This window comes from Enhydra lutris, unplaced genomic scaffold (genome assembly GCF_002288905.1).
Source record: "Enhydra lutris kenyoni isolate GAN:26980312 unplaced genomic scaffold, ASM228890v2 scaffoldscaffold114, whole genome shotgun sequence".
In the NCBI taxonomy this organism is placed as follows: domain Eukaryota; kingdom Metazoa; phylum Chordata; class Mammalia; order Carnivora; family Mustelidae; genus Enhydra; species Enhydra lutris.
The window spans coordinates 830,686-858,163 of NW_019154198.1; the positions used below are offsets into that span (position 1 = coordinate 830,686).

Here is a 27,478-nt window from a genome sequence, read left to right on the forward strand (position 1 = left end):
AAGCCATATAGATCCATTTATTACAGTCTGTATACAATTTTAAATATGTGCGGTTCACCAGTATCCTTAACTTTTATAAAGCTTTATTAAAAAATGGAATAGAGAGCGGGTCCCCTCATCCTGCCTGGTGCATCAGTGAGAATTTCCAAATAGCTTCTCTGTGGGTCAGCAATCTGGGCAGAAGAGCATCATCCCAGCCGCAGAATTTCTATCCTATTACCTGTTTCTTGCCTCTGTAAGCCCTATCCTGCAGAGAGTTTATAAAGATCCTCAACTACATGAAGAAGGTGGAGGAAGGTGATGTGTGGAGGTTCACCTGGGGACGCAGGTTTCACTACATCATCAGGCCCCCCAGAGCGTCTTTTACAAGCACGAACACCAGAAAAGCTGAACCCTCCCTGTCGAAGGCACATGATTCCTTTGCAGTACGTTCCTCCCTGCAGAATAAACCACTCTTGGCGGGGGGGGGGAGACAGAGAAGAGAGGCTATTCTCAGGGAATCAGGATTTTCAAACCCCCCTTAGCTGTCAAAACTACCTAATGAGGAAGAAGGGGGACTGGGTAATTACCCCCACCCCCTATCTCCCAAGGGCCCACAGAACCTGCCCTGTTTTCTATGCTGAGGAAGGTGGCAGGGCTCCTAGAGGCCCACAAACTTGGTGGGGGGGGGCGTTCCTCCCAGTGTGAGTCTTTCTATGAAATCCCAGAGTCACAGGAGGAGGTTAGGCCTTGAGCCGGCTTCCCCGTGTGCTGCACTGACATCTCTGGTCCGAGCGCCAGACCCGTGAGCCTGTGCCCCGCAGCTGCAGGCAGGAGGTTATCTGGTGTGAAGTTTTCGGTGTTGAATGATGTGGGAGCTTTGGCTGAAGGACTTCCCACATTCTCCACACTCGTAAGGCTTCTCGCCCGTGTGGACTCTCCGGTGCTGGATGAGGTTGGACTTCTGGCTGAAGGATTTCTCACACTCCCCGCACTTATAAGGTCTGGCTCCCGTGTGAATTCTCTGGTGCTGGTTGAGCGTGGACCTATGGCTGAAGGACTTGCCGCACTCTCCGCACTCGTAAGGCCGCTCCCCGGTGTGAATGCGCAGGTGCTGAACGAGCTTGCACTTGTAGCTGAAGGACTTGGCACATTCGTTGCACTTGTAGGGCCTCGCTCCGCTGTGGATCTTCTGGTGCTGGATGAGGTTGGAGCTTTGGCTGAAGGAATTCCCACACTCCCCACACTTGTAAGGCTTTTCTCGCGTGTGTACTCTCTGGTGTTTGATGAGGGTCGAGCTGTAGCTGAAGGCTTTTCCGCATTCGCCACAGGCGTAAGGCCTCACGCGAGTGTGAATCTGCAGGTGCTGGACGAGTCTGAACTTGAAGCTGAAGGCTTTTCCGCATTCGCTGCACTTGTAAGGCCGGGCGCCAGTGTGAATCCTGTGGTGCTGAATGAGGTTGTAGCTTTGGCTGAAGGATTTCCCACATTCGTTACACTCGTAAGACCTCGTTTCTGGGTAAGCTCTCGGGCAGTGACTAAGGATGGAGCTTTGGTTAAAAGGCTTCTCACAGTTATCCCAGTCGTGGTAACTTTCTCTGGGGTGCAGTTGCTGATGCTGGAAAAGTTTACAGTCATAGCTAAAGGACTTCCCGTGGTCGCTGTACTCGGGTGGACTTTTTCTACCCTGAAAGGAGTCCCCATGTTCAAAGCTGCTGTGAGGCTCGGCTCCTTTGAGAGTGGCCTGGTGCCGGAGAAGGCTCACGATGGCCAGGAAGTCCTTCCCAACTCCCCCACAGGGGAAAGGCTTCCCTGACACGTGCAGTTTGTACCTTGTCACAAGCTCCATGTCCCATCTGAATGGCTTCTCCTCACTGTGCTTCTGGGGCTGAAGATTTGCGTCCAACCACAGTTTCCCACATGCCTCGCAGATGTAGTTCTGCCCACGATGTGCTCCTTGGTCCTCACCCAGGTACAAAATGTCTCTCCCAAGCAAGACACACTTGTCACAGGGCTGAGCTCTCCACACGGACGGAGCTGGACTTGAAGTCCTGCCCATGGACACCTGCTGCACCGAAAGGGCCTCCTCCTCCTCCTCCATTCCGTACCAACAACCTGAAAGCAAAGAAACGTGGGGGAGAAGCTCCTGTTATTCCCCAGGTCAGGCTGATAAAACAGGCCGGAGCCCTGGGACTCAAGTCACAATCGGAAGGAGCACGGCCTCTAATTCACCCCTCTGCCCCCCAGTGGGCTGCAAGGGACCAGATGCCACTGGAGAGACTGGGGGGAGGAGTGGTGCAGGAAGGAGGGGTGGGTTCGGGCCTGAGCACCCTGGACAACCCCTCTAATCCCCAGCTGAAGTGGCTGGGAGAAGGACGAGCAAGTCCGTGCGTGGCCCAAAACAATACCATGTTGCAGATCCACGCAGGAACATCTCGTAAGATGAGCCTCTGGTCTTCCACATAACTGTGGCCCCAACGAGGAGGAGGGAGAAAACCTGAGTGCGTGCTGGGTCTGGACAGAGCTGGCCCGGCCCCGGTGAGGTCTCTGCCCACAATCCAAATGTGAGAAAAAATGTCAAGCCGGGGCAGGTGGGAAGTCTTACCTAGTGAGATCACGAGTGCGAAGTTCTCCAGCATCACATCATGGTACAGGCATCTCTGTGTCTCGTCAAGGAGCCCCCACTCTTCCCAGGAGAAGTACACAACCACGTCTTCGAAGGTCACACTACCCTGCCATGAGGGGGAGAGATGAAACCACAAACAGGCAAGCCTTGGTGTCACTTCTCCCTAGGTCTGCAAGGCTGCACCAGCCCCCAACCAGGCACTGTCCCTAAAATCCTCCCCAGTGTAGCCACCAGGTCCAACCGCTGCTCCTAAGTCCCTAATACCCATCAGCTCCCACCCCCCATTTTATAGCTGCTGGCATCATGAGTGCTCAGCAAGAGGAACCCCGCTTCCTAGGGCAGCCTTTAGTCTTCTGGGTTCGAGGACACTACTCATACTGGACTAGAGCCTCCACGAAAAACCTCCTTTTAATATCCAGACACTAGGAACTAGTAATTACCAGCTCACGACCTCTGCCCTTAAATTAAGCTCCTCTACCAGGCTCCAGGTACGGATGCCACAAACCAGTGTCCTTCTCCTGTCCCTTACCTGCATGTGAGAGGCCCAAGGCAGGACTAGACTCAGTACCTGAAGTTCCCGCAGGCACCTGAGGCGCAACCCCTCACCTCCGCCCCCCGAGTGCCTCCCCAGGGCTCAGCCTGTTCTCTACCTCACTCTTCCCAATAGAGAATCTGGTTCTACTTTAAAAAGGGATTTAAAGACCAACCGTTTCTCCGGCTTCTGGGGCTGTGATTTACATCTCTGTAGCCTCCACCCCAACCCTCCCACTTTCTGTAGCTACGAGCCTGACAAGGGAAGGACGCCTGCGTGGCCCACAGCTCAGCCGCCGCCTCCACCGGTAACCCCCAGGCTGGCGTCCTTACAGGTTTGGTTCCAAAGTGCATCACCTGTAGAGGTGGGGCCCTCGGAGCTCCCGCTCGGACCTGCCCCGTGACTCCGCCTCGCGCTCTGCTCGAGGGGCAGACCGGAAGGGGCCCAGGCTGCAGGGACGTAAGCAGGTGCCGAGTTCAGGCCCAGGGGACAGCGTTTACCTGAGCCGGGTCCGCGGGCGCAGCTGCCGCCATGGGACTCCGTGGGAAGAGCGGGACTGGGGGCGGCCCAGGGCCACGGGGACGCCTCCTCTAGTGCTTCCCCAATCACCTCGGCCTGACCCTGCGCTCTGGACCTGCCGAACAGCGAACAGCCCGTCTCCTGGACCTTCATTGGCTCCACGCTGGCGTCGCTGGGCGCAGGGTCCTCCGGGCAATGCAGTTCTCAGCGCTCCACAGGCCTCTGCAGGGGCGCCACGCGTCAGAACCTCCTGGAACACAGCCGCAGCTGCTCTGCAAGGGGCGCTGTGCCCGGATTCCTGGGGAGTCGCGACGATCCCCTGAATGTTCAACACCGATGTGGTTTTAGACTCCCCGACAGCACGCTCCCAGAGGCTACATGGACTACTCCCGCTGTCCCCAAAGCTCACAAATGCACACAGACCTAGTGTTCCAGAGTCACTCAGAATCACAACTGTGTCTGACGTGGCGGTGGGCAGTGGCGGGGGGGGGGGGGGGGGGCGGAGAACGCTGGGAAGAAGGCAACCTCATCTCCTACACTTCTGTTTTCTCCAGGCTCACTGCCCATGGCATGCTTTTGTCCAACGCTGGAAAGCCATGGATTCTGGTCTTTGGTCCAGTTTTGAAGTCACTCACAGAAGGAGTCTGAGGGAGACCCCTTGAGGAAAATGAAAGGGATCTAAAGCTTCTGAAACCCAATTCTCACTTCAGGGCTCTCTCCAGACTTTGCAAATGCTCAGGTTGTTAAGAGATGTGGGTTATAAAAGGTGTAAAGCTCCAAACCAAGACCACATCCCGTTAGAGATTCGTAACTGTGCTCTCTGGCTTCCCAGGCTCCGTGTGGGACCTGCTCACCGCTGCGGGGGTAGTTCTGAGCTACTGAGTGCCATGGAATTGAAGCAGCAAGTAAAACTGTTATTTTATCTGGCTAGGGGCGTTAAAGAGATGAAAACATACTCCTGAACTGAGGTGCCAAAGAGCGTCCCTAATCTGTGTGTATATGAATGACAGGGCGTCAAGGATGCTAAGAGCTTCTCAGTGGAAATGCCATGTAAAGACAAGCCCTCCCACAAGTGTGTGAAGAACATTCCCAAAACAACTACATTCTGGGAGGGAAAAAACACTAAGTGCACCAAGATTTTTTGGGTTCTAAAGCTTATAAGTCTCTTGTGGAAAAATTTACAGGTTTGACAGTTCCAGGTGATGAACCGCTATCCAAAGAGCCATCTAGAATTTATAAATACTGGTATCTGTTCTGACTGCTCCACCTTCAAGCTTCCTGACATCCCAAAATACGGAAATTATGTCTACTAATAACAGGAGTACAACTATGCATTGTGAGAGGAAGTGTCATGGACATTTTCACCAGGAAGGTATGTTGAAAGCCGAGCTAGGCCTCTTGAGCCCAACAGCTGGCTGAATGGAGCCCAGTTGTGAGTGCAAAAAACCAGTCTTTGAAGAAAATTAAAAGTGCCACTCCAGGGAACACACAAACGGTACGAAAGTAAAACAGCCTGACTACTGATAGAAAGTTCTAGTGGTCTGCAAAGAAGATCAAAGCAGCCCCAACACTCCTTAAGCCAAAACCTAATCCAGAGCAAGGCCTAACTGTCTCCACTTCTAGAAAGGCTGAAGAGAAGTGAGGAGTCTGCAGAGAGGTGAGGAGTCTGCAGAAGACCGGCTGAGGGAAAGCAGCCATCTCCACACCATCACAGCACAACGGACAAAGTGCTGACACAGAAGCTGCGGCGAGTGATCCAGAAGATCGAGCTCAGGGCATACCACAGATTTCCAAGGCAGACAAAACAGCCTGCGATGGGAAGACGCCCTGCATCTAGCGCTTTCAGAGCTAGAGAGGTCGAGCCTGGCTTCAAAGGACAGGCCAACTCTCTTGGCGGGGGCCAGCGTTCCTGTATCATTCTGGACGTCCTAGGACCCTTACCAATTGGGCTGAATCTCTGGAACAACAAAGCCGGCTGGAGACACCGTGTTTACAACCTGGTTTACTGACTGAGACCTACTGCTCACTTGTCGGCAATATACCTGGCCACGCAAGAGCCCCGTAGCCCATGGATCAAGAAGGAATTTTGATTTTCAAGTCTTATTGCTTATGAAAAATACAATTTGTAAGTCCACAGAAGTAAAGTGAAAACCTTCTGGAATTTCATTCCAGTAGCCATTCATGGGCAGCAGAGTCCAGTATGAACAGGAGTTTGGAAGAGGTTGATTCCAACCTTCACGGATGACTCTGTGGGGACTTAGAAGAAGTACCAGTAGCTGCAGAGAATCAGAAGTAGAGAAGGTGTGACCGAAAGGCTGCACAGTACAATCTCATGAAAGAACCTGAATGGAAGACCAGAGAAAGGCATTGCTTCGGGTTGCCTGAGGTGGAACTACTCCCGGTAAAGATGCCCGAAGACTGCCAAAGTGACCAGTGATAAAGAAGGTCTATGGTGAATGTTTTGTAAGAGGGGGGAGTCAACTGTAGGGTAAACTTCATTGTCTGAAGAAACTGCCACAGCCACCCTGAGCCACAAACAAAATGATTAAGACTTGCTGAAAGCTCAGTTGAGTGTTTTCTTAGCAAGAACGTATTTCTTAATTAAGGTCTGTATATTGGTTAGGGTTTTTTTTTTTTTAAATAAGGCCTAATGATTTTTGTACACTTAAAAGACTACAGTGTAAACATAACTTCTCTTATATATGTCCTGGGAAACCAAACACTTCGTTGGACTTGCTTTATCGCAGGTGTAGAACCAAACCCACGCCTCTTGTGTTGCTGGAGATGGGACTACAACATGCCCCTCGGGCGTAAGCAGCAGCACGGGAAGAAAGGAGCCTTCCTGGAGCATCCATTATCGGGCAAATGCAGCAACTTCTTAGAAAAGGAGTCTTGACAACCTCCCCCCCCTCAGAACCCGGACAGTTGGAACTGAGATCCAACTATGCAAAACCACATTCTCTCTTCTGCTCAGAGTGTAAAGGGAAAGAGGTCCCTGCACAATAAATGTAATCTTTCCTCCATCATTCACAGCAACAGATGAAAAATGCCGTTTAGACACTGTAGACATTCATAGTCATCGCAGTCCACCCACACTGTCCCCTCACATGCAACATTTTCACCCAGTGTTTTCATTCAAATCAGCACTGGATTTCTACTGTCAAACTCCCCAAACCTCAAAAAGCCATACATGACATTTTCATGAAATTCCCTTTGAATAATTGCTTACAGAACGGCCTTTTGTATCCTACAACTGCTACTGAACACAGAATGCAAAATTCCCAGCAGATTCACTGGCATAGCTTATGAGACTATAAGGATTTTTTAAAGTGTTACTAAATAATTGTGTGTTCTAGAGAGAACTTAGAGCCCAAAGACTCTGTTGGGAAAAAGATGTTTTGTCGGTCACTGCTAATGAAGTCAAAGAGAGGAAATGTGGACACGTTGAGAAACAGGAAGGCAGATGTTTGTGAGCCGAGAGCTTGGATTCATAATCAGGGTATCGGGGTTATCTAAAAGGACAAAATATTAGTTGAATGAGTGAAAAGAGTCAAACATACTCACCAGGATCAGGATGGTGCCTATGGCTCTGGCTTCACAGGAACAGAGTCACTGCTGAGAAGGTACTGACCCCTCTGCATGTATCTGTCAAGGACAAGGACAGTGTGGAGTCAAGCCCAGACCATGAGGCTCAAGCACACGACACATCAACATCATAGATGCTGTCAGTTTTCTACACCTCCTAAGCTTCTCAATTTGTCTGCAACAGCCCAGGGAAAATGCATACATTTCCCCCAACACTTAGGTTTCTGCTTCTCAACGAAACTGGCGCTCTCATAGGAATGTCTGAAGAAAAGGGTGAGGAATTTCCAAGGATCCCAACTCTAGTCTAAGTGGGAAAGACAACATTCGGACCTAAGTTAGCTGAAACTACCTTATCTACCTTATCAACTTAGCATGCTAAAGGCTGATTTCAGTGACAAAGTCGTTGTACCAGAAAACTTCTTCATTCAGATAACAGTTTCAATTTAATAATCATAACAGCAAGTCTTTCATAATTGCAGAGCTATTTCATGTAGAATTATCATCACAGTCTCAAACTAGTATCTATCAATTGGGAATTGAATAAATCCTCACAGAGCAGTAGGTTGCTGTGGACAGGATCAATGAACTTTCTCTGCTGCTGAAACTTCAGGTCATAATCTTGTATTAAAATATCAGAATGCCATCTGTAATTAGCTGTAACTGTATGGAAGGGCGCCTGGGTGGCTCAGTGGGTTGGACCTCTGCCTTCGGCTCTGCTCATGGTCTCGGGGTCCTGGGATCGAGGCCCACATTGGGCTCTCTGCTCAGCAGGGAGCCTGCTTCCCCCCCTCTCTCTGCCTGCAGCTCTGCCTGCTTGTGATCTCTCTGTCAAATAAATATATAAAATCTTTAAAAAAATTAAAAAAGATAAAATTGTATGGAAAATCAATCTGTGTGGTTATATACTAGATTTTTTTTAAAGCTTAGAAGAATGGTATCCAATTAAGAGGGGAGGGGGGAAAAGTGGAGTAAACAGGATGAAATTTCTTTCATATATTTACGATTACGTATTTTGAAATAAAATTCCTAAGAATAAAAAAGAGGCTTATATTCACAAATCAATGTTCACAGCATCTACTCATTATATAGCACAACACTAGGAACAAACTTCAACAGATGAGTAACTGAATAAATTCTTTAGCAGCCGTACAACGGAACACTACTCAGCGGTAGTAAGGAGTGAATGACTGACACACGCACGGAGCGGGACGGATCTCTCGCATGTTCGGTTTCATCGGAAACCCACGTTCATGTGCAGTTCATGAAACTACAGAGATGGAGAACGGATCAGTGCGTTTCCGAGGACAGGGATGGGATGGAGGGTAAGCTGGTGTGAGTGCAAACAGCAGGAGGAAGTTTTGGGGGTCACAGGCCAGTTTTCTATCTTGACTGCACTGGTGGTGATGGGAGTCTCTACGTACGGGCAAATTACTGTAATACACACGTGCGGTTAAAAATGGCGACACCTGAGTAAGATCTACAGCTGTCTAAGACGTCATTTGGAGAGGCAGGGTGAAGGGAACATGGGACTTTCATACTATTTATGCAACTTCCTGTGAATCTATACTTCAGCTAAAAATAAAATATTACTGTGCATCAAACCTCAGGTTCTAACCAAAGTTAATTTTTTAAAGATTTTAACATTTATTCATTTGAGAGAAAAAGTGAGTGCACAAGTCAGGGGGCGGGGAAGGCAGAGAGAGAGGGGAAGTAGACTCTCCACAGAGCAGGGAGCCCGGTATGGGGCTCGATCCCAGGACCCAGAAATCATGACCCGAGCTAAAGGCAGACACTTAACCATATCACTGAACCGTATGAGCCACCCAGGTGCCCCGAGAGAGGTTAATTTTAAATTTAATGATATAACTCCTATTAACCACTGAATGATAGAGAACATTTCACTAACGATGTTGTGAGGCACCTGGGCGGCTCAGTCAGTTGCATGTCCAACTCTTGATGTCGTGGGGGTCAGGAGACTGAGCTCCCTGTGAGCATGGGGCCTGCTTAAGATTCTCTCTCTCTCCCTCTGCTTATGCTCTCTTCTCACTAAACAAAAATGAAAACAAAATAAAACCAAAGTTTTCTGATGTATGTATCTACTTAGCGGTGTCCATTCCTTTATCAGCACACCTTTACAGATCTACTGTCCCCAAGTATCATCTTAACGTAAAGAAAACGGGCTCTGGAGAAACAGGCAAAATGGGTGAAGGGGAGTGGGAGCTACAGGCTTCCAGTTATGGAATGAGAAGTCATGGGGATGAAAGGTAGAGCATCCGGAAACAATCAATGTGGGGGCGCCCAGGGGGTTCACTCGGTTAAGTGACTCTTGATTACGGTCCTGAGATCAAGCCCAAAGGGCTCTGCACTGAGCGAGGAGTCTACTTGAGACATCTGCCCCCCTGAGGACCCCCTAAAATAACCGTTTAATAAAAACAAATAGTCAGCGGTACTGCAGGAGTGTGCGGCGACAGGCGGTACGGTACCACACGGGCTATCACGGTGAGCACTGCACAATGTACAGAATCGCCGAGTGACCACACTGCACGCCCGAAACTAGTACAACACTGAATTAGTGCACCACTGTATGTTAAATACAATCAAGTTAGTTTGCCTTTTTTTTTTTTAAAGAACGCATGCATGAAACATGACATTTAGATTTTTGGCCTGCCTCGGCAAGTAGAAAGATGGAGTTAGCACTGGCTGAAATTGGGAAGGCCAGGGCCAGGGAAGGACTGCAAGGAAGTGCAAGAGAAATTTTTGAACATGTGGGGGTCTGTGACAGATACAGATCTGGAAGTTTTCTAGTGTTTATGCGGTACGCTATTTATGGTCATGACACCGCGTGAGATCAGAAATGAACGTGCAGTCTGAGAATTCAGAAATGACTAACGGGCAAGGGAAAGATGGGAGAGGAAAAGAAATCAGGAATAAAAAACGTCAATTGTGGTAAAACCTTCTGAGAGGAACTTTACACAAAATCTTAGAAGTCACCATTGGATTCAGGAGTTAGCTAGTGACCATGGAGTTGTGAGGCTAACAAACCAAACTTGAATGAGTGGAGAGCTACATAGGAATTGAGGTAATTGAGTGAGAGAAAAAAATGCTCCTCAAAAATTTTTATCTTAAAGGTTTAGTTGTGGGGCGCCTGGGTGGCTCAGTGGGTTAAAGCCTCTGCCTTCGGCTCAGGTCATGATCCCAGGGTCCTGGGATGGAGCTCCCTACTCAGCAGGGAGCCTGCTCACCACCCCACCCTCCCGCCTGAATCTCTGCCTACTTGTGATCTCTGTCAAATAAAAAAAAAAAAAAATCTATATAAAAAAAGAGAGGGGCACCTGGGTGGCTCGGTGGGTTAAAGCCTCTGCCTTCGCCTCAGGTCATGGTCCCAGGGTCCTGGGATGGAGCCCCGCATCGGGCTCCCTCTCTCTCTGCCTGTCTCTCTGCCTACTTGTGATCTCTGTCAAATAAATAAATAAAATATTAAAAAAAAAAAAGTGCCCCAAGATGTTAAGACATGGGCGGCATGGTCCTTAGCTGGCATTAGTAACTGACCCTAAATCAGAGGGGAGGAATCAGTTCTATTTTGATAAAAGTAGGTCCATAATAAGACTTGAACCAACTGGGACCTCGGGGTGGTTCAGCTGGTTAAGCATCTGACTTTGGCTCAGGTCCTGATCCCACAGTCCCAGGACTGGGTCCCGCACCAGGCTTCTTGCTCAGGGAGGGGCCTGCTGCTCCCCCGGCTTGTATGCTCTCTCTCTGACGTTAACAGAAGTTAAACCAACTGGTTTTATGTAAGAAAGCAAAAACTGTTTTCAAATGGTGATTTCTTTGTTCTTTGTGTTATGGGAGCAGAATATCAAGGGACAGAGGGGAGTAATACTGGAAACGTAATGAAATAACATTTAGATGTCCTGGACCTGCCAAAAGTTTACTGGATCTACTGAGTCAAAAGCTGAAACCCGAAGATGCAATTAAGAGACGGAGAGAGGCTGCCAGAGCAGGGACGTCTGCGCCCAGGGCTTGGGAAGTTCTAAGTGACAGATCCGCTGTGACTGGGCTCCTTATCTGACAGCACTGAAATACTTACAATTATTAAGAGCGTTTAGAGGAATAGATCCTAGGTTTCCTGAATACTCCCCAACTACATGAAGTCAAGGTTGAAGGTGGCGGCAGCACTAAGACTAACAAGGAAATCGCTACTTGGAGTCTTTCTAGTAAAGGGAACGGTGAGATTTTAGAACAGGAATAACGCAACCCTGAATTTTATATCTCTAAAGAGCAGGGAACGTGTGTGCGACCCGAGCTGGGGGCTGTGGAAGTATCCTTCAAGCCAGCATCCCGCCCTGTGCAGCGAGCAGCTGGCATGTGGAGGGGTGCCACGTGTGCCAAGCCTGACTGTGGTGGGTGCGCGTCCGCTCCCGACGCCGCGACTCGGGTGGGGGCACTGGCAGGGGCGCGGCGGCTAGAAACAGAAGCAGGAGTCGCGCCTCCTGCTGCAAGGTGCGAGCGGATGACAAGGCGCCGTGGAGAGGGCACTGCGCCCCTCTGAAACGTTCTTACACACAAAGGAAAAGGAAAGATTTCCAAAAGCCTTAGCTTTGTGGATGTCAGATCACAGATTATGTATTTGGGAAAAGTACTTCTGTTTCACAAACGTATTCTCCTTAAAACCAAATAGGACTACTCGGACACTGCCTAAGCAAACTGAGATCTCTCTGCCGGAGTTTCTTTGTTCTCAAACAGCCGCACGAAGTGCTTGCTGCCAAGTCCTTTCAGGACGGCCCTATTTAAAACAGCAACAGCCACTCTTTTGGTATTTATGTTTTAATTTCCCAGAACACCAAATGCTGCTAAATGCACTCTAACGTACAGTTCGACATGTTTTGACAGCATAATCACAAATTCACCAACTAAAATAAATGTACAGAACAGCCCCATCTCTCTGCAAGTCCTCCTCCCGCTTTGCAGAAAGTCGTGCTCCCTACCCCCGAGTTCTGAAACCCTACGTGCTGTCTGCCTCAGGTTTTAGGCACATCTTTTCCAGGGCGTCTGGTAAGGGGAATCAAACAGGATACAGCCCTTCTACTCAAAACAATGAACTGGTTTTTGTCTTTGTTTTTTAAAGAGATTTTATGTATTTATTTGAGAGAGCACGCACTTGAGGGCAGGAGGAGCAGAGGGAGAAGGACAAGCAGACTCCACAGCGAGCATGGAGCCCAACGTGGGGCTCGATTCCATGACCCTGACAGCATGATGAAGTCAGAATCAAGAGTCAGATGCTTAAACGACTGAGCCACCCAGGCACCCCATACAACATCTCATTTGTGGGATGTCTGGGTGGTTCAGTCGGTTGGGCGTCTGCCTTCGGCTCAGGTCGTGATCCCAGGCTCCTGGGATCAAGTCCCACATTGGGCTCCTTGCTCAGCAGGGAGCCTGCTTCTCCCTCTGCCTGCTGCTCCCCTTGCTTGTGCATGCTGTGTCTCTCTCTCTCTCCAGTAAATAAAATCTTAAAATAACAACAACGCATTTGTGATTCACCCTTGTTTTGACGGGGATCAGTAGTTCATTCTCTGTAATGCCAAGCAGGCTTCCATTGCGCAGATGTACCATGGTTTATCGACTCCCCAGCTGCAGGACATATGAATCATTTCCAGTTCCAGATATCATGAATATAGTCACAATAAACACTGTCTATAGTTTTTTGTTTCAACTTAGGATTCTGAGTTGTAATGCGTAACCATATATCTAACTTAAAAGAAAAAAAACTGCAAAAAATTATTCTTCAAGGTAGATGTACCTTTTTGCATTGCCAGCAGCAAGTACCTGAGAATACCGATTTCTCTACCTCCATTTCCAGACAATTTCAGATCACAGAAAGGTGTCCCTGCAAACTGCTGTGGCTTTGCAAGTGTGTTTGCTACGAGCATTAGTACGGATGCTTGCGTGATACTTTCGTGTGTAGGTACATGTTTGCATGTTTGTGGGTAGGCAGGGAAAGGGAAGGGACAGGTAAGGGTACTGGTAGGTACTCTGAAAGCTATCAAACGGTGTATCATAAAAGATTTGGTTGTTCTGACTCAAAGTAGTACATTTGCAGAACTACATCAAGACCCCAGAATGTTTTCCAAGTCATTCCTAAGGTTTTCCCAATAGCCTGAAGCTAACTGGACACTTAGCCCGCACACCAGTACCGTGTGTGCTGTCAGGTCTCACCCTGTTTTATCCTACCAGCAGTCAGCTGAGTGATAAATGCCTGTTTCTTTTTATCCATATTATGGAGAATAACCAGGGTTCTAAAAATAGCAAAACATGCTCACAGTGCTTTCTAGTATACCTTGAGTTCCCTGACAGAGCACAGGATACCCAGCTTCCTGTGAATTTCAGGCGAAGAACAAATAATTTTATAAGGCATATTGCATGGGACATAGAGTTAAAAAAAAAAAATTGTTCACCTAGAATTCACATTTAACTGAGTGTCCTGTGTTTTTATTTCCTAAATCTGGCAACTCTAAGTATTCTGCTTATGCACTATTTCAACTATTGCTTAAACAATACAAATTTACTATACGACAGTTCTGGAAGTCCAAAGTCCAAGAAGTCTCCCTGGTGTCAGCAGGGCTGACATCCTTTCCAGAGGCTCTAGGAAAGAGTTCATCTCTTTTCTCATTCTTCAGAGCTGCTTTGCAGCTCCGGGCTCACGGCCCTTTCCATCTCAAAGCCAGCAATGGCGAGCTGAGTTGTTCTCACCCTGCGTCACTTGGACACTTTCCATTTTCTGCCTATCAGTTCCCCAACCAAGAACCCGTTTGATCACACTGGGCAGGCTCAGGTATTCCAGCATCACCTCCCACTTCTAGGCCAGTTGATTAGCTCCCTTAACTCTACTCACTACTACCTTCGCTCTCCTTTGCTGTGTAATCTGACCCTTGAGACAAGATGTGTAAAGGCAACATTATCCTACTTATCCTGCTGGCTTAGAGAGTGTTTTAATTCCCCAAACCCAGCACAAACATTCCCTCTCATTAGGAACAACATTAGGGTCATAAGGATTTAGGAATATTTGGTGCTGGATCTTCCTTAGTCCCTCACAGTATGACGGTGACTCCAACAACTCCATCTTTTTAGGGGGTTTCTGCTGTATCCTTCACTGCATTACTGACACCATGGAACACAGGAAGAGAAAAAAGAAACCCCCTCTTCTTCAGGATTCTATGCTAGTAGCTACAATTTCTCCCCCTTATTGCTTTCAACCTAACCATTCTCTTCAGATACTTTGTCTTGCTAGAAGTAAATGTATTTTTTATTTATCTGTATTTTTATGGTTCTGTGAAGCTATTATAACTGAACACATTTAAAGTGTACACTGTAGGGGCACCTGGGTGGCTCAGTGGGTTAAGCCTCTGCCTTTGGCTCAGGTCATGATCTCAGGGTCCTGGGATCGAGCCCCGCATCAGGCTCTCTGCTCAGCGGGGAGCCTGCTTCCTCCTCTCTCTCTGCCTGTCAAATAAATAAATAAAATCTTAAAAAAAAAAAAAATACCAAAGACAAAGCAGGGGAAGATGGCAGAGTAGGAAGAGGATGGCTCACCACCCACAGATGCATCCAGCCAACAACTACATATAACACAACTCACTCTGACAATGACCTTAAGACTAGAACACTTATTCCACAGCTGAATACAAAGAGCCAAATAGAGGGCGCCTGCGTGGCTCACTTATTAGGCATGTGCCTACGGCTCGGGTCGTGATCCCAGAGTCCTGGGATCGAGCCCAACATCAGGCTCCCTGCTCTGCAGGTAGCCTGCTCTCCCTCTCCCACTCCCTCTGCTTGGTTCCCTCTCCCATATGTCTCTGTCAAATAAATAAAATCTTAAAAAAAAAAAAAAAAGCCAAATTGAGTAGGGTAGGAGGGGTTACAGATGTTGTGCAGAACCAAACACCTAGCATGGCAAGCCACAAGTGGGAAGGGTATCACAGGCACACAGGTCCTCCCTAAGGAGTAAGAGGCTCCATCCCCACACAGGGCACCTCCTGGCCCTGGGGACCTGAACACGAAGATGAGCCCCATGAAGTCTGACTTTGAAAATGAGCAGAGCTTAACTCTGAGAGATCTGAAAATCAGCAGGGCTAAACTATGGTAACGGCAGAGCCAGAAGGCTATCGGAAACTGAGATTCTGTTCTTAAAGGGCCACCATATTGTAACACTCCGTCTGAAAGCTAGCACAAAAGGCAGCAGCTTGAAAAGCACCTAGGTCACACATGAAGATTTACTGACTAATTGTGGAACATGTGCCAGAGGAGCAAGGATCTGTAGAAGCCTTCTCAAGAAAAAGATGTGCTGGCGGAGACCATTCTTCTGGCATTCCTTCAGCCTAGCTGGCCGGATGCCTGTGGGAGCCAGATCTGACCCTCTCCCTCTACATTGCTAGCACTGCTCCCCCCACCCTAGTGTTCCCTTGCAAACCTGCCCCACCTAAGCTACTGATCCCCCAGCAGGCACCCTTCCCCCAAAGCAGCTCCTATGCTGCCGCAGAGCATGGGCACCCCCGGCTGGGACAGGCACCTCTCCAAAGTGACTCCTGCCCCAGGGAGGAGGGAATCCTCCATGCCCCAGCACACCAGCAGCAGCTACAGCGAGGTTACCTCAGCCAGCCGAAGCAGGGGCCAGCCCCGTCCACCAGGGGGCTTACAGGAGCCATGGCCGGTTACTGCAGGCAGAGAGGCTGCCAGCCGCCCACCGACCCGCATGCCCAGAACAGTCTCTGACCATTTACAAAAGAGCTTAAAAAGCACACTCAGGGGTTATACCCCACAGTGACTGGTTCTGGGGACTGGGGGGACTGCACCACTGGGACCCACAGAATGCCTTCTACATAAAGGTCATTACTTTCAAGACCAGGACCTGTAACTGACCTAATACATGCAAACAAAGAGAGTCAGACAAAACACAGACAGAGGAATATGTTCCAAATGAAACAAGACAAAACCTCAGAAAAGAGAACTCAATGAAACAATCTACCTGAGAAAGAGTTCAAAGTAATGGTCCTAAAGACGCTCACTGGTCTTGACAGAAAAGTGGATGAGTTCAGTGAGACCTTCAATAAAGAGATACAAAATATAGGGGCACCTACCTGGGTGGCTCAGTCAGTTATGCATCTGCCTTCGGCTCAGGTCATGATCCCAGGGTTCTGGGATTGAGCCCCACATTGGGCTCCCTGCTCAATGGGGAGCCTGCTTTGCCCTCTCCCATTCCCCCTGCTACTGTTCCCTCTCTTTGTTTCCCTGTCAAATAAATAAATAAATAAATAAAATCTTAAAAAAAAACAAAAACAAAAACCAAGGCCCATCTACATGCTGCCTACATCTATATGCTGCCTACAAGAGACTCACTTCAGACCTAAAGACGCGCAGACTAAAAATGAAGGAATGGAAACACATATTCCATGCACATGGAAGTGAAAAACAAGCTGGGGTAGGAATACTTATAATAAACAAAGTAGAGTTTAAGACATGGATTGTAATAAAGAGAAAGAAAAGCACTGCATAATTATAAAGTTGATCCAACAAGAGGATATGACAATTATAACTATCTATGCAACCAACAAAAGAGCACCTAAAAATACGAAGCAAACGTTAGCAGACACAAAGGGAAACTAACAGAATACAATAATAGAAGGGGACGTCAACAGTCCGTTCACATCGACGGACAGATCACCTACACAGAAAATCAACAAGGAACAGTGGCTTTAATCAATAAACCACACAGACTTAACAGACATATACAGAACATTCCACCCCCCAAACAGAAGAATACACATTCTTTTCAAATGCACATGGAACATTCTCCAAGTCAAATCACATATTAGATCACAAAACAAGTCTCAATAAATTTAAAGACTGAAATCATATCAAGTATCTTTTCCAACCACAACAGTATGAAACTAGAATCAATTACAAGAAAAAAAATGGAAAAAAACACAAACACATGGAGGCTTAACAACACACTACTAAAGAGGAAGTCAAAGAAATCAAAAAGGAAATTGAAAAACAGCTGGAGACAAATGAAAACAAATAGAAGACTTCAAAAATCTTTGGGAGGAAACAAAAGCAGTTCTCAGAAGGAAGTTTATAGGGCGCCTGGGTGGCTCAGTGGGTTAAGCCGCTGCCTTCGGCTCAGGTCATGATCTCAGAGTCCTGGGATTGAGCCCCACATCGGGCTCTCTGCTCAGCAGGGAGCCTGCTCCCTCCTCTCTCTCTGCCTGCCTCTCTGCCTGCTTGTGATCTCTCTGTCAAATAAATAAATAAAAATCTTTAAATTAAAAAAAAAAAGAAGGAAGTTTATAGCAATACAGACCTACCTCAAGAAGCAAGAAAAATCTCAATCTAACCTTATACCTAAAGTAACTAGAAAAAGAACAAAAACCAAAGTTAGTAGAATGAAAAAAATAATGAAGATCAGAATGAAAATAAATGAAATAGGGGGGCCTGGGTGGCTCAGTCAGTTAAGTGGCTGCCTTCAGCTCAGGTCGTGATCCCAAGGTCCTGGGATCAAGCCCCACATCGGGCTCCCTGCTTAGCAGAGAGCCTGCATCTCCCTCTCCCTGCTGCTCTGCCTACTTGTGCACTCTTTATCTGCCCAATAAATAAATAAAATCTTAAAAGAAAAGAGGTGTGCCTGGGTAGCTCAGTGGGTTAAGCCGCTGCCTTCAACTCAGGTCATGATCTCAGGGTCCTGGGATCAAGTCCCGCATTGGGCTCTCTGCTCAGCAGGGAGACTGCTTCCCTTTCTCTCTCTCTCTCTGCCTGCCTCTCTGTCTACTTGTGATCTCTGTCAAATAAATAAATAAAATCTTTTAAAAAAAAACCAAACAATAAAAAAAGATTAAGGAAACCAAGGGCTGGTTCCTTGAAAAGATAAAGTAGATTTAGACAGACTCATCAAGGCAAAAAGAGGACTCAAATAATCAGAAATGATCAAGAACTTATGGGTGCCTGGGTGGCTCAGTTGGTTAAGCGACTGCCTTCAGCTCAGGTCATGATCCTGGAGCCCTGGGATCGAGTCCCCACATCGGCTTCTTGCTGGGAGTCTGCTTCTCCCTCTGACCCTCCCCCTTCTCATGCTCTCTCATTCTCTCTCTCTCTCTCAAATAAATAAAATCTTAGAAAAGAAAGAGGCCTTACAACTGACACCACAGAAATATAAAGGATTAATTATATACCAACAAACTGGACAACCTAGAAGAAATGGATAATTTCCTAGAAAAATATAACCTTACAAGACCAGATCACAACGAAATCGGAAATTTGTACAGACTGTTTACTAGTCACAAAACTAAATCAGTAACCAAGAAACTCCCAACAGGGGGCGCCTGGGTTGCTCAGTCAGTTAAGCGCCCAACTCTTATTTTGGCTCAGGTCACAAACTCAAGGTCATGAGAAGGAGCCCTACATTGGGCTCTGTGCTGGGCGCGGAGCCTGCTAAGAGTCTCTCTCTCTGCCCCTCCCTCCACCACCCCCCCCCCCACAAACAACCCACAACTCCCAATGAACTAAAGTCCAGGATCCAAATGATGTGGGAAACAGGCAGAAGAAAAATTATTAAATGTCCTTACCCACTGACAAGCCCTTGAAACAGGCACAGTGACATTCCTCTAAGGACTCAACTGCCTCCACCTTAACAATTCCTTGGGAAGCTTCCTGTATCTCTAAACCCTCCAAGATGCGCACTGACAATCATTCCCAAGCATTTGACCCACTGATATACATCTAAAGAGTCTCATAACAAAGGTTTTATTACTGATAATGCATCACCCTTTTCCCAACAACAGCTAGCCCCTCAAGGTCCTGGAAACCTTGCTCCCAAAATTCCTCAGAGACTTACGCCATCCCTGACCCCCTCCCAACTTGCAAGCATATAATGGACCACTCCTCACAAGCCCCGGGCAGCAGCTCCTTCTGTCCACGGGTCCTGTCCTCGTGCTTTAATAAACCACCATTTTGCACCAAAGATGTCTCAATAATTCTTTCTTGGTCATTGGCTCCGGACCTCACTCACCCCACCGAACCTCACCTATGTTCTAAGACTTCATCACAGTGGCTTCACAGGTGAATCCTACCAAACATTTATTTTTTTTTAATATTTTATTTATTTTACAAGTAGGCAGAGAGGCAGGCAGAGAGAGGGAGAGAGAGAAGGAAGCAGGCTACCTGCTGAGCAGAGAGCCCGAACCGGGACTCGATCCCAGGACCCTGAGATCATGACCTGAGCTGAAGGCAGAGGCTTTAACCCCCTGAGCCACCCAGGCACCTGTACCAAACATTTAAAGAAGTGTTAGCACCGATCCTTCTCAAAATACTACAAAAATATAGAAAAGGAATTCTTCCAACTTTATTTCTTAAAGTTAGCCATTACCCTGATACCAAAACCAGATGAACACACTACAAAACCAGAAGATTACAGACCGATCAAAATCCCTAATGAACTCAGATGCAAAAGTCTTCAACAGATTACCAAACTAAATTCAACATACATTAAGAGTATCATTCAAGGAGCGCCTGGGTGGCTCAGTGGGTTAAAGCCTCTGCCTTCAGCTCAGGTCATGATCCCAGGGTCCTGGGATCGAGCCCCACATCAGGCTCTCCACTCAGCAAGGAGCCTGCTTCTCCCTCTCCCTCTGCCTGCCTCTCTGTCTACTTGTGATCTGTCAAATAAATAAATACAATCTTTAAAAAAAAAAAAAAAAAAGAATATCATTCAATCCCACAATGAAGTGGGATTTATTTCAGGAATGTAAGGATGATTCAATATGTGAAAATCAATCAATGTAACAAACATATTAACAAAATGAAGAATAAAAATCATATTATCGGGGCGCCTGGGTGGCTCAGTGGGTTAATCCTCTGCCTTCAGCTCAGGTCATGATCTCAGGGTCCTGGGATCGAGCCCCACATCGAGCCCCACATCGGGCTCTCTGCTCAGTGGGGAGCCTGCTTCCCCCTCTTTCTCTGCCTGCCTCTCTGCCTACTTGTGATCTCTGTCAAATAAATAAAATCTTAAAAAAAAAAAAAAAGAATAGGAGCAGGACTGATTTAAAAAAAAAAATCATATTATCATCTCAATAGATGCAGAAACAGCATTTGACAAAATTTAACATTCGTTCATAATAAAAACTCAATTAAGTGGGTTCAGAGAGAAATACCTCAACATAATAAAGGCCACGTTTGAAAAAAATGACAGCTAACATCATATTCAATGGTGAAAAGCTTCAGCTTTTAAATAAAAGTTTTAAATAAATAAATAAATAAATAGTGGTGGGAAAACTGGGTAGCTACCTACAAAAGAATGAAACTGGGCCACTTCCTTACACCATCCACAAAAATAAGCTCAAAATGGATTAAAGACCTAGACGTAAGTCCTGAAGCCATATAACTAAAAGAAGACATATGCAGGAATTTCTTTGACATCAGCCTTAGCAACACTTTATTCTAGATATATCTCCTCAGAAAGGGAAATAACAAAAATGAATTGGGACTACATCAAAGTAAAAAAATTACACATAGCAAAGCAAACCATCAACAAAACAAAGAGGCAACCTACTGAATTAGAAAAGATATTTGCTAATATATCCAATAATATCCAAAATATATAAAGGGGTTAATATCCAAAATATATAAAGAACTCACACACCTCAACACCAAACCCCCCCCAAACAAGCCAATTAAAAATTGGTAGAAGACCTAAATGCACATTTTTCCAAAGAAACATACAGATGGCTAACAGATATGAAAAGATGCTCAACATCCCTAATCATCAGGGAAATGCAAATCAAATCCACAATGATTTATCACCTCACACCACTCAAAATGGCTAGTATCAAAAACACAATTCTTGTGCATTGTGTGTGTTTGGGAGTTGGGGGGGATATGTAAAGTGGTGCAGCCACTCTGGAAAACAGTATGGAGGATCCCTAGAAAAACAAAAATAGAAATATATATAATCCTGTGAATTGTGTAAGACTGATGATTCACAGATCTGTACCCCTGAAGCAAATAATACACCATATATTAGTAAAAAATAAATAAAAATAAATACTTTAGTACTTAAAAAAAAAAAAAAGGAAATATATACAAAAAGAAAAAACAAATATATACGATCCAGTAATTCCAATTCTGCCAATTCCAATTCAGGGTATCTGCCTGAAGAAAATGAAAACACTAATTCAAAAAGATATACACATCCCTGTTTACCACAGCATTATTTGCAATAGATAAAATATGGACCCAGGCTAAGCATCCACTGATAGATGAATGAATAAAGATGTGAGGTGTTGTGTATATATGCACCCAAGAGTATATTACTCAGTCATTTAAAAAAAAAAAATGAAATCATGAGGCACTTGGCTGGTTCACTGGTAGAGCATGTGACTCAATCTCCAGGTCATGGGTTCAAGTCTCACTTTAGGCATGGAGATTATTTAAAAAAACAAAACAAAACATCTTGCCATTCACAACATGGATGATCTAAAAGGTATTATGCTAAGTGGCATAATAAATCAGAGAAAGACAAATATATGATTTCAGTTATGTGTGCAATCTAAAAAACAAAAACAATCAAGCAACAGCAGTAACAAAAGCAGCTTATAAATAAAAAAAGGAGCCTACTGAGCAGGGAGCCTGTTGTGGGGCTCAATCCCAGGACCCTGGGATCGCGACCTGAGCTGAAGGCAGATGCTTAATGACTGAGCCACCCAGGTGCCCCTTAATTTTAATGATTTTAAAAGTGCACAATGGTTAAGTCATTATGGGTTTAATTTTCATTTTAAAATGACCCTTTCCAATATCTTTTTATGTAACTTTTTGCCATAATTTCCTTTGGAAATATCTGTTCACATTTTTTGCTTGTTCTTTTAAAAAATTATAACTATTGATATTCCTTATTTTAGATACTTGTCCTGTTGGATATCTTTTGCAAATAAAGTCCCAATCTTCTGCTTCTGGGCCTGCCATAATGCATATACTGGTCAGTTGGCTGGTATCCCATAAGTCCCTTAACAGTGACTCCTCTGCCTTGACAATTTCAAATGACCTGTCTTCAAGTTTACAGATTCTTTAATGTCCTGTCTTCAAGTTTACAGATTCTTTATTCTACCTGATCAAGTCTGCTACTGAACCCCTCTAGTAAATTTTCTAGTTTAATTGTTGTATTGTTCAGCTCTAGAATATCTGGTTTGTTCTCTTTTACAGTTTCTATCTCTGTTGATATTCTTACATTGTCCATGAATTGTTTTCTGATATTGTTGTCTGTGTTCTCTTAAGTCACTGAGCATCTTTAGGACAGTCGTTTTAAACTTCTGTCAAGTAATTCAGAGGCCTACATTTTTATAGGGCTAGTTTCCAGGTTCTTTCAATTGAGCCATGTTTCCTTATTTCTTTGTATGCTCTGCATTCTTTTGTCAAGATCTGGGCATCTGAAAAAACAGCAAACACTTCTAATCATTAAGAACTGTGCCTGTGCAGGAGAAGACCTTCACTAATCTCCCTAGCTCAGAAGTTCTGGGGTCACTCAAATCTCTTCTATGAATGCATATTCCCTGTGCTGTGTCTGTTAACTACAGCATATATGATCACCTTTAAATATCTTAGTTTCCTAGAGAGGCTCTTCCTTGCTTCTTTTTAGAAGCCACAGCCACTTCCTGCCCCACAAGACAAGCATCTCCCTGGCCTCATGTTACCTACTGCATGGTATCCAGAAAGGTTTTTGTAAACCCAGTCAAGACCCAACTGATCCTCTGATGAGCCTCATGGTCAGAGGCAGCTCTGAAGCCTGCTATGTAGTTCTCCCTGCTTAAGTCTGTTTCCCGCAACAACCACCACAGCCTAGAATGACCTGCAGATTTCAGATACCCATGGCCTCTTCCCATTTCTGTGCTGCGCTTGCTGTGCCTTCTGCAGTCAGAACTTTCCTCTTTTAACTTAGTCCTTCATTCAAAGTGCAGCTCCACCAGTCACCCACCTGAGTTGCAAAAGTTCTCACAGATTTGCTGCTAACCTAATCCTCCAGCCTGAATGAAATATCCCAGGCCCCACCAAAGTTGCCACAAAATCCACGAAGTCCTTTGAGTGAAATAAACACTAGCTCCAAGGACTGAGTATTAATGTGCCAACTCCTATGCCTCTCTATCCATCTCATGTCTCACTCTTCTACTAGTACCCTTCATCGGCTCTGAGTCTACCCTGTCCTTGACCTTTTCACCCTTTGTGCCACTTACTTCACTAAGTTAAGTATGTGAAAACTCAAAGCCATCAACCAGATATCCAAGCAAGAGGCCCACTTCTCAGCCACCACCTTTCCTTTCCTAGTCTGAAAATGGTTTTACCATCATTATCTAGAGATTGCACCTCCCAAATATAACTCACCTACCTGGACATATACGGTTGCCACCATATGTTGGATGTTTCCATCCTGAACCCCTCCCCAGAATTCCAGATGTGGGTGTCTGGCTGCCTACTTGATGCTCTCACTCACAGGTCTCTGAAACACCTCAGATCTTAAAATAGCCAACAGAAAGTTACTGATATCCCCAGTTAAAATTACTCTATGATGAATTTCCCCTTATCTGCTGGAATTTTCATCCTTCCTGTTGTTTAAATCAAAACCTTTGGGTCAGGGGCGCCTGGGTGGCTCAGTGGGTTGAGGCCTCTATCTTCGGCTCAGGTCGTGATCCCGGGGTCCTCTGCTCAGCAGGGAGCCTGCTTCCTCCTCTCTCTCTGCCTGCCTCTCTGCCTACTTGTGATCTGTCAGATAAATAATAAATCTTTAAAAAAGAGTCGGGTCATCTCCAAATCCTGTGCTTCACTTTCTCACTGTTCCAGAAAAAAAATGTTTATGCCCCCCCAAATTTGTATTTTGACACTCTACACCCCCCCCCCCAACTAAACTGATGGTATTAGGAGCTGGGACCTTTGGGTGGAAATTAGGAAGGAGGCCCTCACTAGACACAAAACCTGACTATGTAAGCATCCTGATCTTGGACTTCTTGCCTCCAGAGCTGTGAGAAATAAATTTCTGAAATTTATAAATTGCCGAGCTTGTGGTATTTTGTTATACAGCAATACTAAGAGACCAATCATGTGACTTCCCTTGCACATCAGGAAATCCAATTGACTCTTAATAAAAACTGATCCAGAGTCCAGCCACTTCTAAGCCACCACTCTGTCCCATGAACCCTCAACTGGACCACTACAGTGGACTCCACTCTCGTTTTGCTTCCTCTTCCCTCATCCTCACAATCTGTTCGCTACCATGCAGGCGGAAGAAGCCTGTTAAGACCTGGCTAAGAACATCTCCCTTCTCGAACCCAAAGTTCCCATCACCTCCAGTACAGGTTACCAAATTCTCAGGCTGCCATTCCAGTCCTGAATCCCATCTTACTGCTCCCACCTGAAGGAAAGGGAAGCTATGGTTTCCTTAATGCTCCCAGATTACCTCCACAAATGTTTTTACAGCCCTGTATTGAGATAACCTTTCCACACCTTATATCAGGTGTCCCAAATGGAAATACCCCCATATAATTCCTCATATGGACCCAGGGCAGAGGCTTGGGGTTTCCCCAGGGTTCCTAGACCCAAGGTCTGGAAGAATGGCACGTAGTCCCTGCACACTACAGTGGAGAATACAGGAGTGGGAATAGGAGCCAGTGAGGGACTAGGACACCCTACACATACTTGTGTAGGTTCCATAAGCGCGTCTGTAGCCATGTTTTAACCGGCAGGTTATAGATGAATACATGTCGGGTTTCAGTGGGCTCAGACTCTTCTGTGTACCCATGCCTGGCCGGTAAGCGAGTGAATTTATGACTGGAGTCTACCTTTTATATCTCAGAGTTTCGTCTTACTAGCTCTGTGTCCTCGAAAAAGGAGTCAACCTCCTAATGCCTCAATGTCTCCATCACTCTCCTTCCGTCTGTTTTTCCAATCAGTAGCCTTCGAGAAGCCTTAAAATCCTAATGTCATTCGTGTCGCTCCTTTGTTTACAATTATCCACAGCTGCCAGAGTCCTGAGCACGCAGGCAGCACCCTCGGCCTGCTCCTCCAGGTGAGACTCCGCCTCAAACACTGCTCCCCTCAGGCACAACCACCCCCAGCTGTCCCGAATGTTCCCAGCTCAGCGGCACCTCCACGCCTTTGCAGAGGTCGGTTCCTCTGCGTGCAACACTCCCCCACACCTAATCACAACAGTGAAATTAAACGCTCCCCATAACTAATCACCAGTGAAACAAAACCGGGAAGCTGAGATGTCATGTTTATTCAGAGTCATTGTCAGAAACGGGACCCCACCTACTAGTGCCTCGTTATCCTAGAGTGACGTGGGATGTGAGGACATGAGCCGGCGCCCCTCAACCGGAGCTTTAGGATCTGGGTGGCGGTGAGGGGCGGAAAACGCAGCATTTACCTGAGCCGGGTCCCTCAGCGTGGCTGCCGCCATCCGGGCCTGTGGGCGGAGCGGGGCCGGGAGCGGGCAGGCGGTTCTTATACCGGCCCTGGTGCGGGGCACCCCGGGCAGCGTCGCCTCGCCTCAGACCCGCCTCTGTATGGCGGGGTCAAAGACTCCTCTGACTCCTTCTCTTGCAAGTCACCTCGCACACACCCAGCGCTCCGGAACTTCTGCCCGGATGAACACAGGGGAGAAGCCAAAATGACCGCCCGGAGGAGGACGCCGGAAGTCCCGCCCCGCGTTCGGTGTCACACACGGAAGACGACTGTTGTGAACCTTCATTGGTTCAGCGAGGCGGCCGTTAGGCGCGGAGCATACAGGGTAATGTAGTTCCCACGGATTCAGACGCCGTGGGTAAGGGTGCTCGGCAGCCGACCTGCAGACGATTTTCGACCCGGTAGCTGCGTTGGGAGATGCCGTCTATGAGTCCAAGAGATTAGAAGGGTCTTTGTCTCTTCTTAAAGGAGAACTCAAGTTTTGGAGGGAGTGTTGTGTGTTGCTTGTAGCTGTTCACCCAAGAGTACAGGGACGTGTTCTTCCGGACTCCGTGAAGCTCCGCTTGCTCCCAGAAGCTAAACATATTTCAGATACTCCCAAAGGCTACAGATTCAAATACGCTTACCATCCGTAGTCATGCAAGCTCAACACGTCACGTTGCAATTCAAATCCATGCACTATGAAGTCAGTGTTACACTTGGTTTTATCAGTCGCTCTATGTTTGATCAGGACGACAGAAAAAACCAGATTGGGTCATGACAGGAATTATCGAAGAGGGATGTTGGACTACCCCGAAGCAGGAATACAAAGCTGATCTCTGTAATTACCATAGAAGGTATCTCCCTTGACTGTACAGTAAATTACTGTGTTCAACTTAGCAACACGTGTATCTATTTAGTATCTCTTTTTGGATAGACTGAAAGTCACTACCTTTTGGAAATCTGACATCTATCTCAACAACAGAACTGTGAAAGACATGCTATTCTGATAGCGGACGGTGGCTTCAAGGTTTACAGGTGTTAGTACGTATGAAAAGGGTGCTCTGATTTCCAAAATGCAGAGGGTAACTTAAATCTCTGTGCTCATCTCATTACTGGAAAGTGGTTACCATTTCCCCGGCGATTACAGGGAGTTTTCTTTTCTTTTCTTAATACTTTTTTATTTTATTTTATTTTATTTATTTGACAGAGAGAGAGATCACAAGCAGGCAGAGAGGCAGGCAGAGGGAGAGAGAGGAGGAAGCAGGCCTCCCGCTGAGCAGAGAGCCCAATGCGGGGCTCGATTGGAGGACCCTGGGATCATGACCTGAGCCGAAGGCAGAGGCCTAACCCACTGAGCCACCCAGGCGCCCCTACAGGGAGATTTCTGCATAAGGAATTGACATTATCCAAGAAAAACAGCTAAAAAATGCAAATTACACAAAGCTACTGACAATGGCTCTATCATGATTCAGAGATTGTCAGAAATGTCTCAGTGGAAATACCAGTGAATGATAAAAATGTGAAGATCTTAGAGAAATTGTAGCAGTGATGTCTGAGAAAAGATATAGTTAAGCTGAGTATGTGACTAAAACAATCATTCTGATGACTTTGTCTCCTGAATTTGATTCTTATCCATTCCTGAAAGTAAGTGATACCAACATTCAGGGAAAGCTAACAGGGACATTAGGAATAGGTCGACTTGTGAAAATATAAAGGGAAGCTAAAGTGTCTTGCTTATTCACTGTTCTAACAAATAATCAATGAGT

General features: G+C 46.4%; 1 protein-coding gene across 2 annotated transcripts; it reads right to left on the bottom strand.

The window, feature by feature from the left end:
- On the bottom strand, nucleotides 1-25,906 carry LOC111139722 (zinc finger protein 211-like). Of its 2 annotated transcripts, XM_022492078.1 has the most exons (5): nucleotides 25,693-25,906; nucleotides 7,221-7,301; nucleotides 3,747-3,975; nucleotides 2,585-2,711; nucleotides 1-2,094 (listed from the first exon to the last, which is right to left on the bottom strand). In XM_022492078.1, exons 3-5 carry the CDS (start codon nucleotides 3,807-3,809, stop codon nucleotides 818-820), a joined length of 1,467 nt encoding a protein of 488 aa, XP_022347786.1. In that variant the 5' UTR covers nucleotides 3,810-3,975; nucleotides 7,221-7,301; nucleotides 25,693-25,906; the 3' UTR covers nucleotides 1-817. The 2 variants fall into 2 exon arrangements, with proteins under 2 accessions (XP_022347786.1, XP_022347787.1); XM_022492079.1 differs by lacking the exons at nucleotides 7,221-7,301; nucleotides 25,693-25,906 and having other exon boundaries at nucleotides 3,638-3,814.
- Between the last annotated feature and the right edge of the window lie 1,572 nt (nucleotides 25,907-27,478).

Coding starts and splice junctions, on each gene's coding strand:
- LOC111139722 (XM_022492078.1), bottom strand. CDS start 3,809: ATGAAGGTCCAGGAGACGGGCTGTTCGCTGTTCGGCAGGTCCAGAGCG. Junction 2,712..3,746: donor GAGCGCAGGGTCAGGCCGAG/GTGATTGGGGAA, acceptor CCCTCATGGCAG/GGTAGTGTGACCTTCGAAGA. Junction 2,095..2,584: donor CGCACTCGTGATCTCACTAG/GTAAGACTTCCC, acceptor CTTTGCTTTCAG/GTTGTTGGTACGGAATGGAG.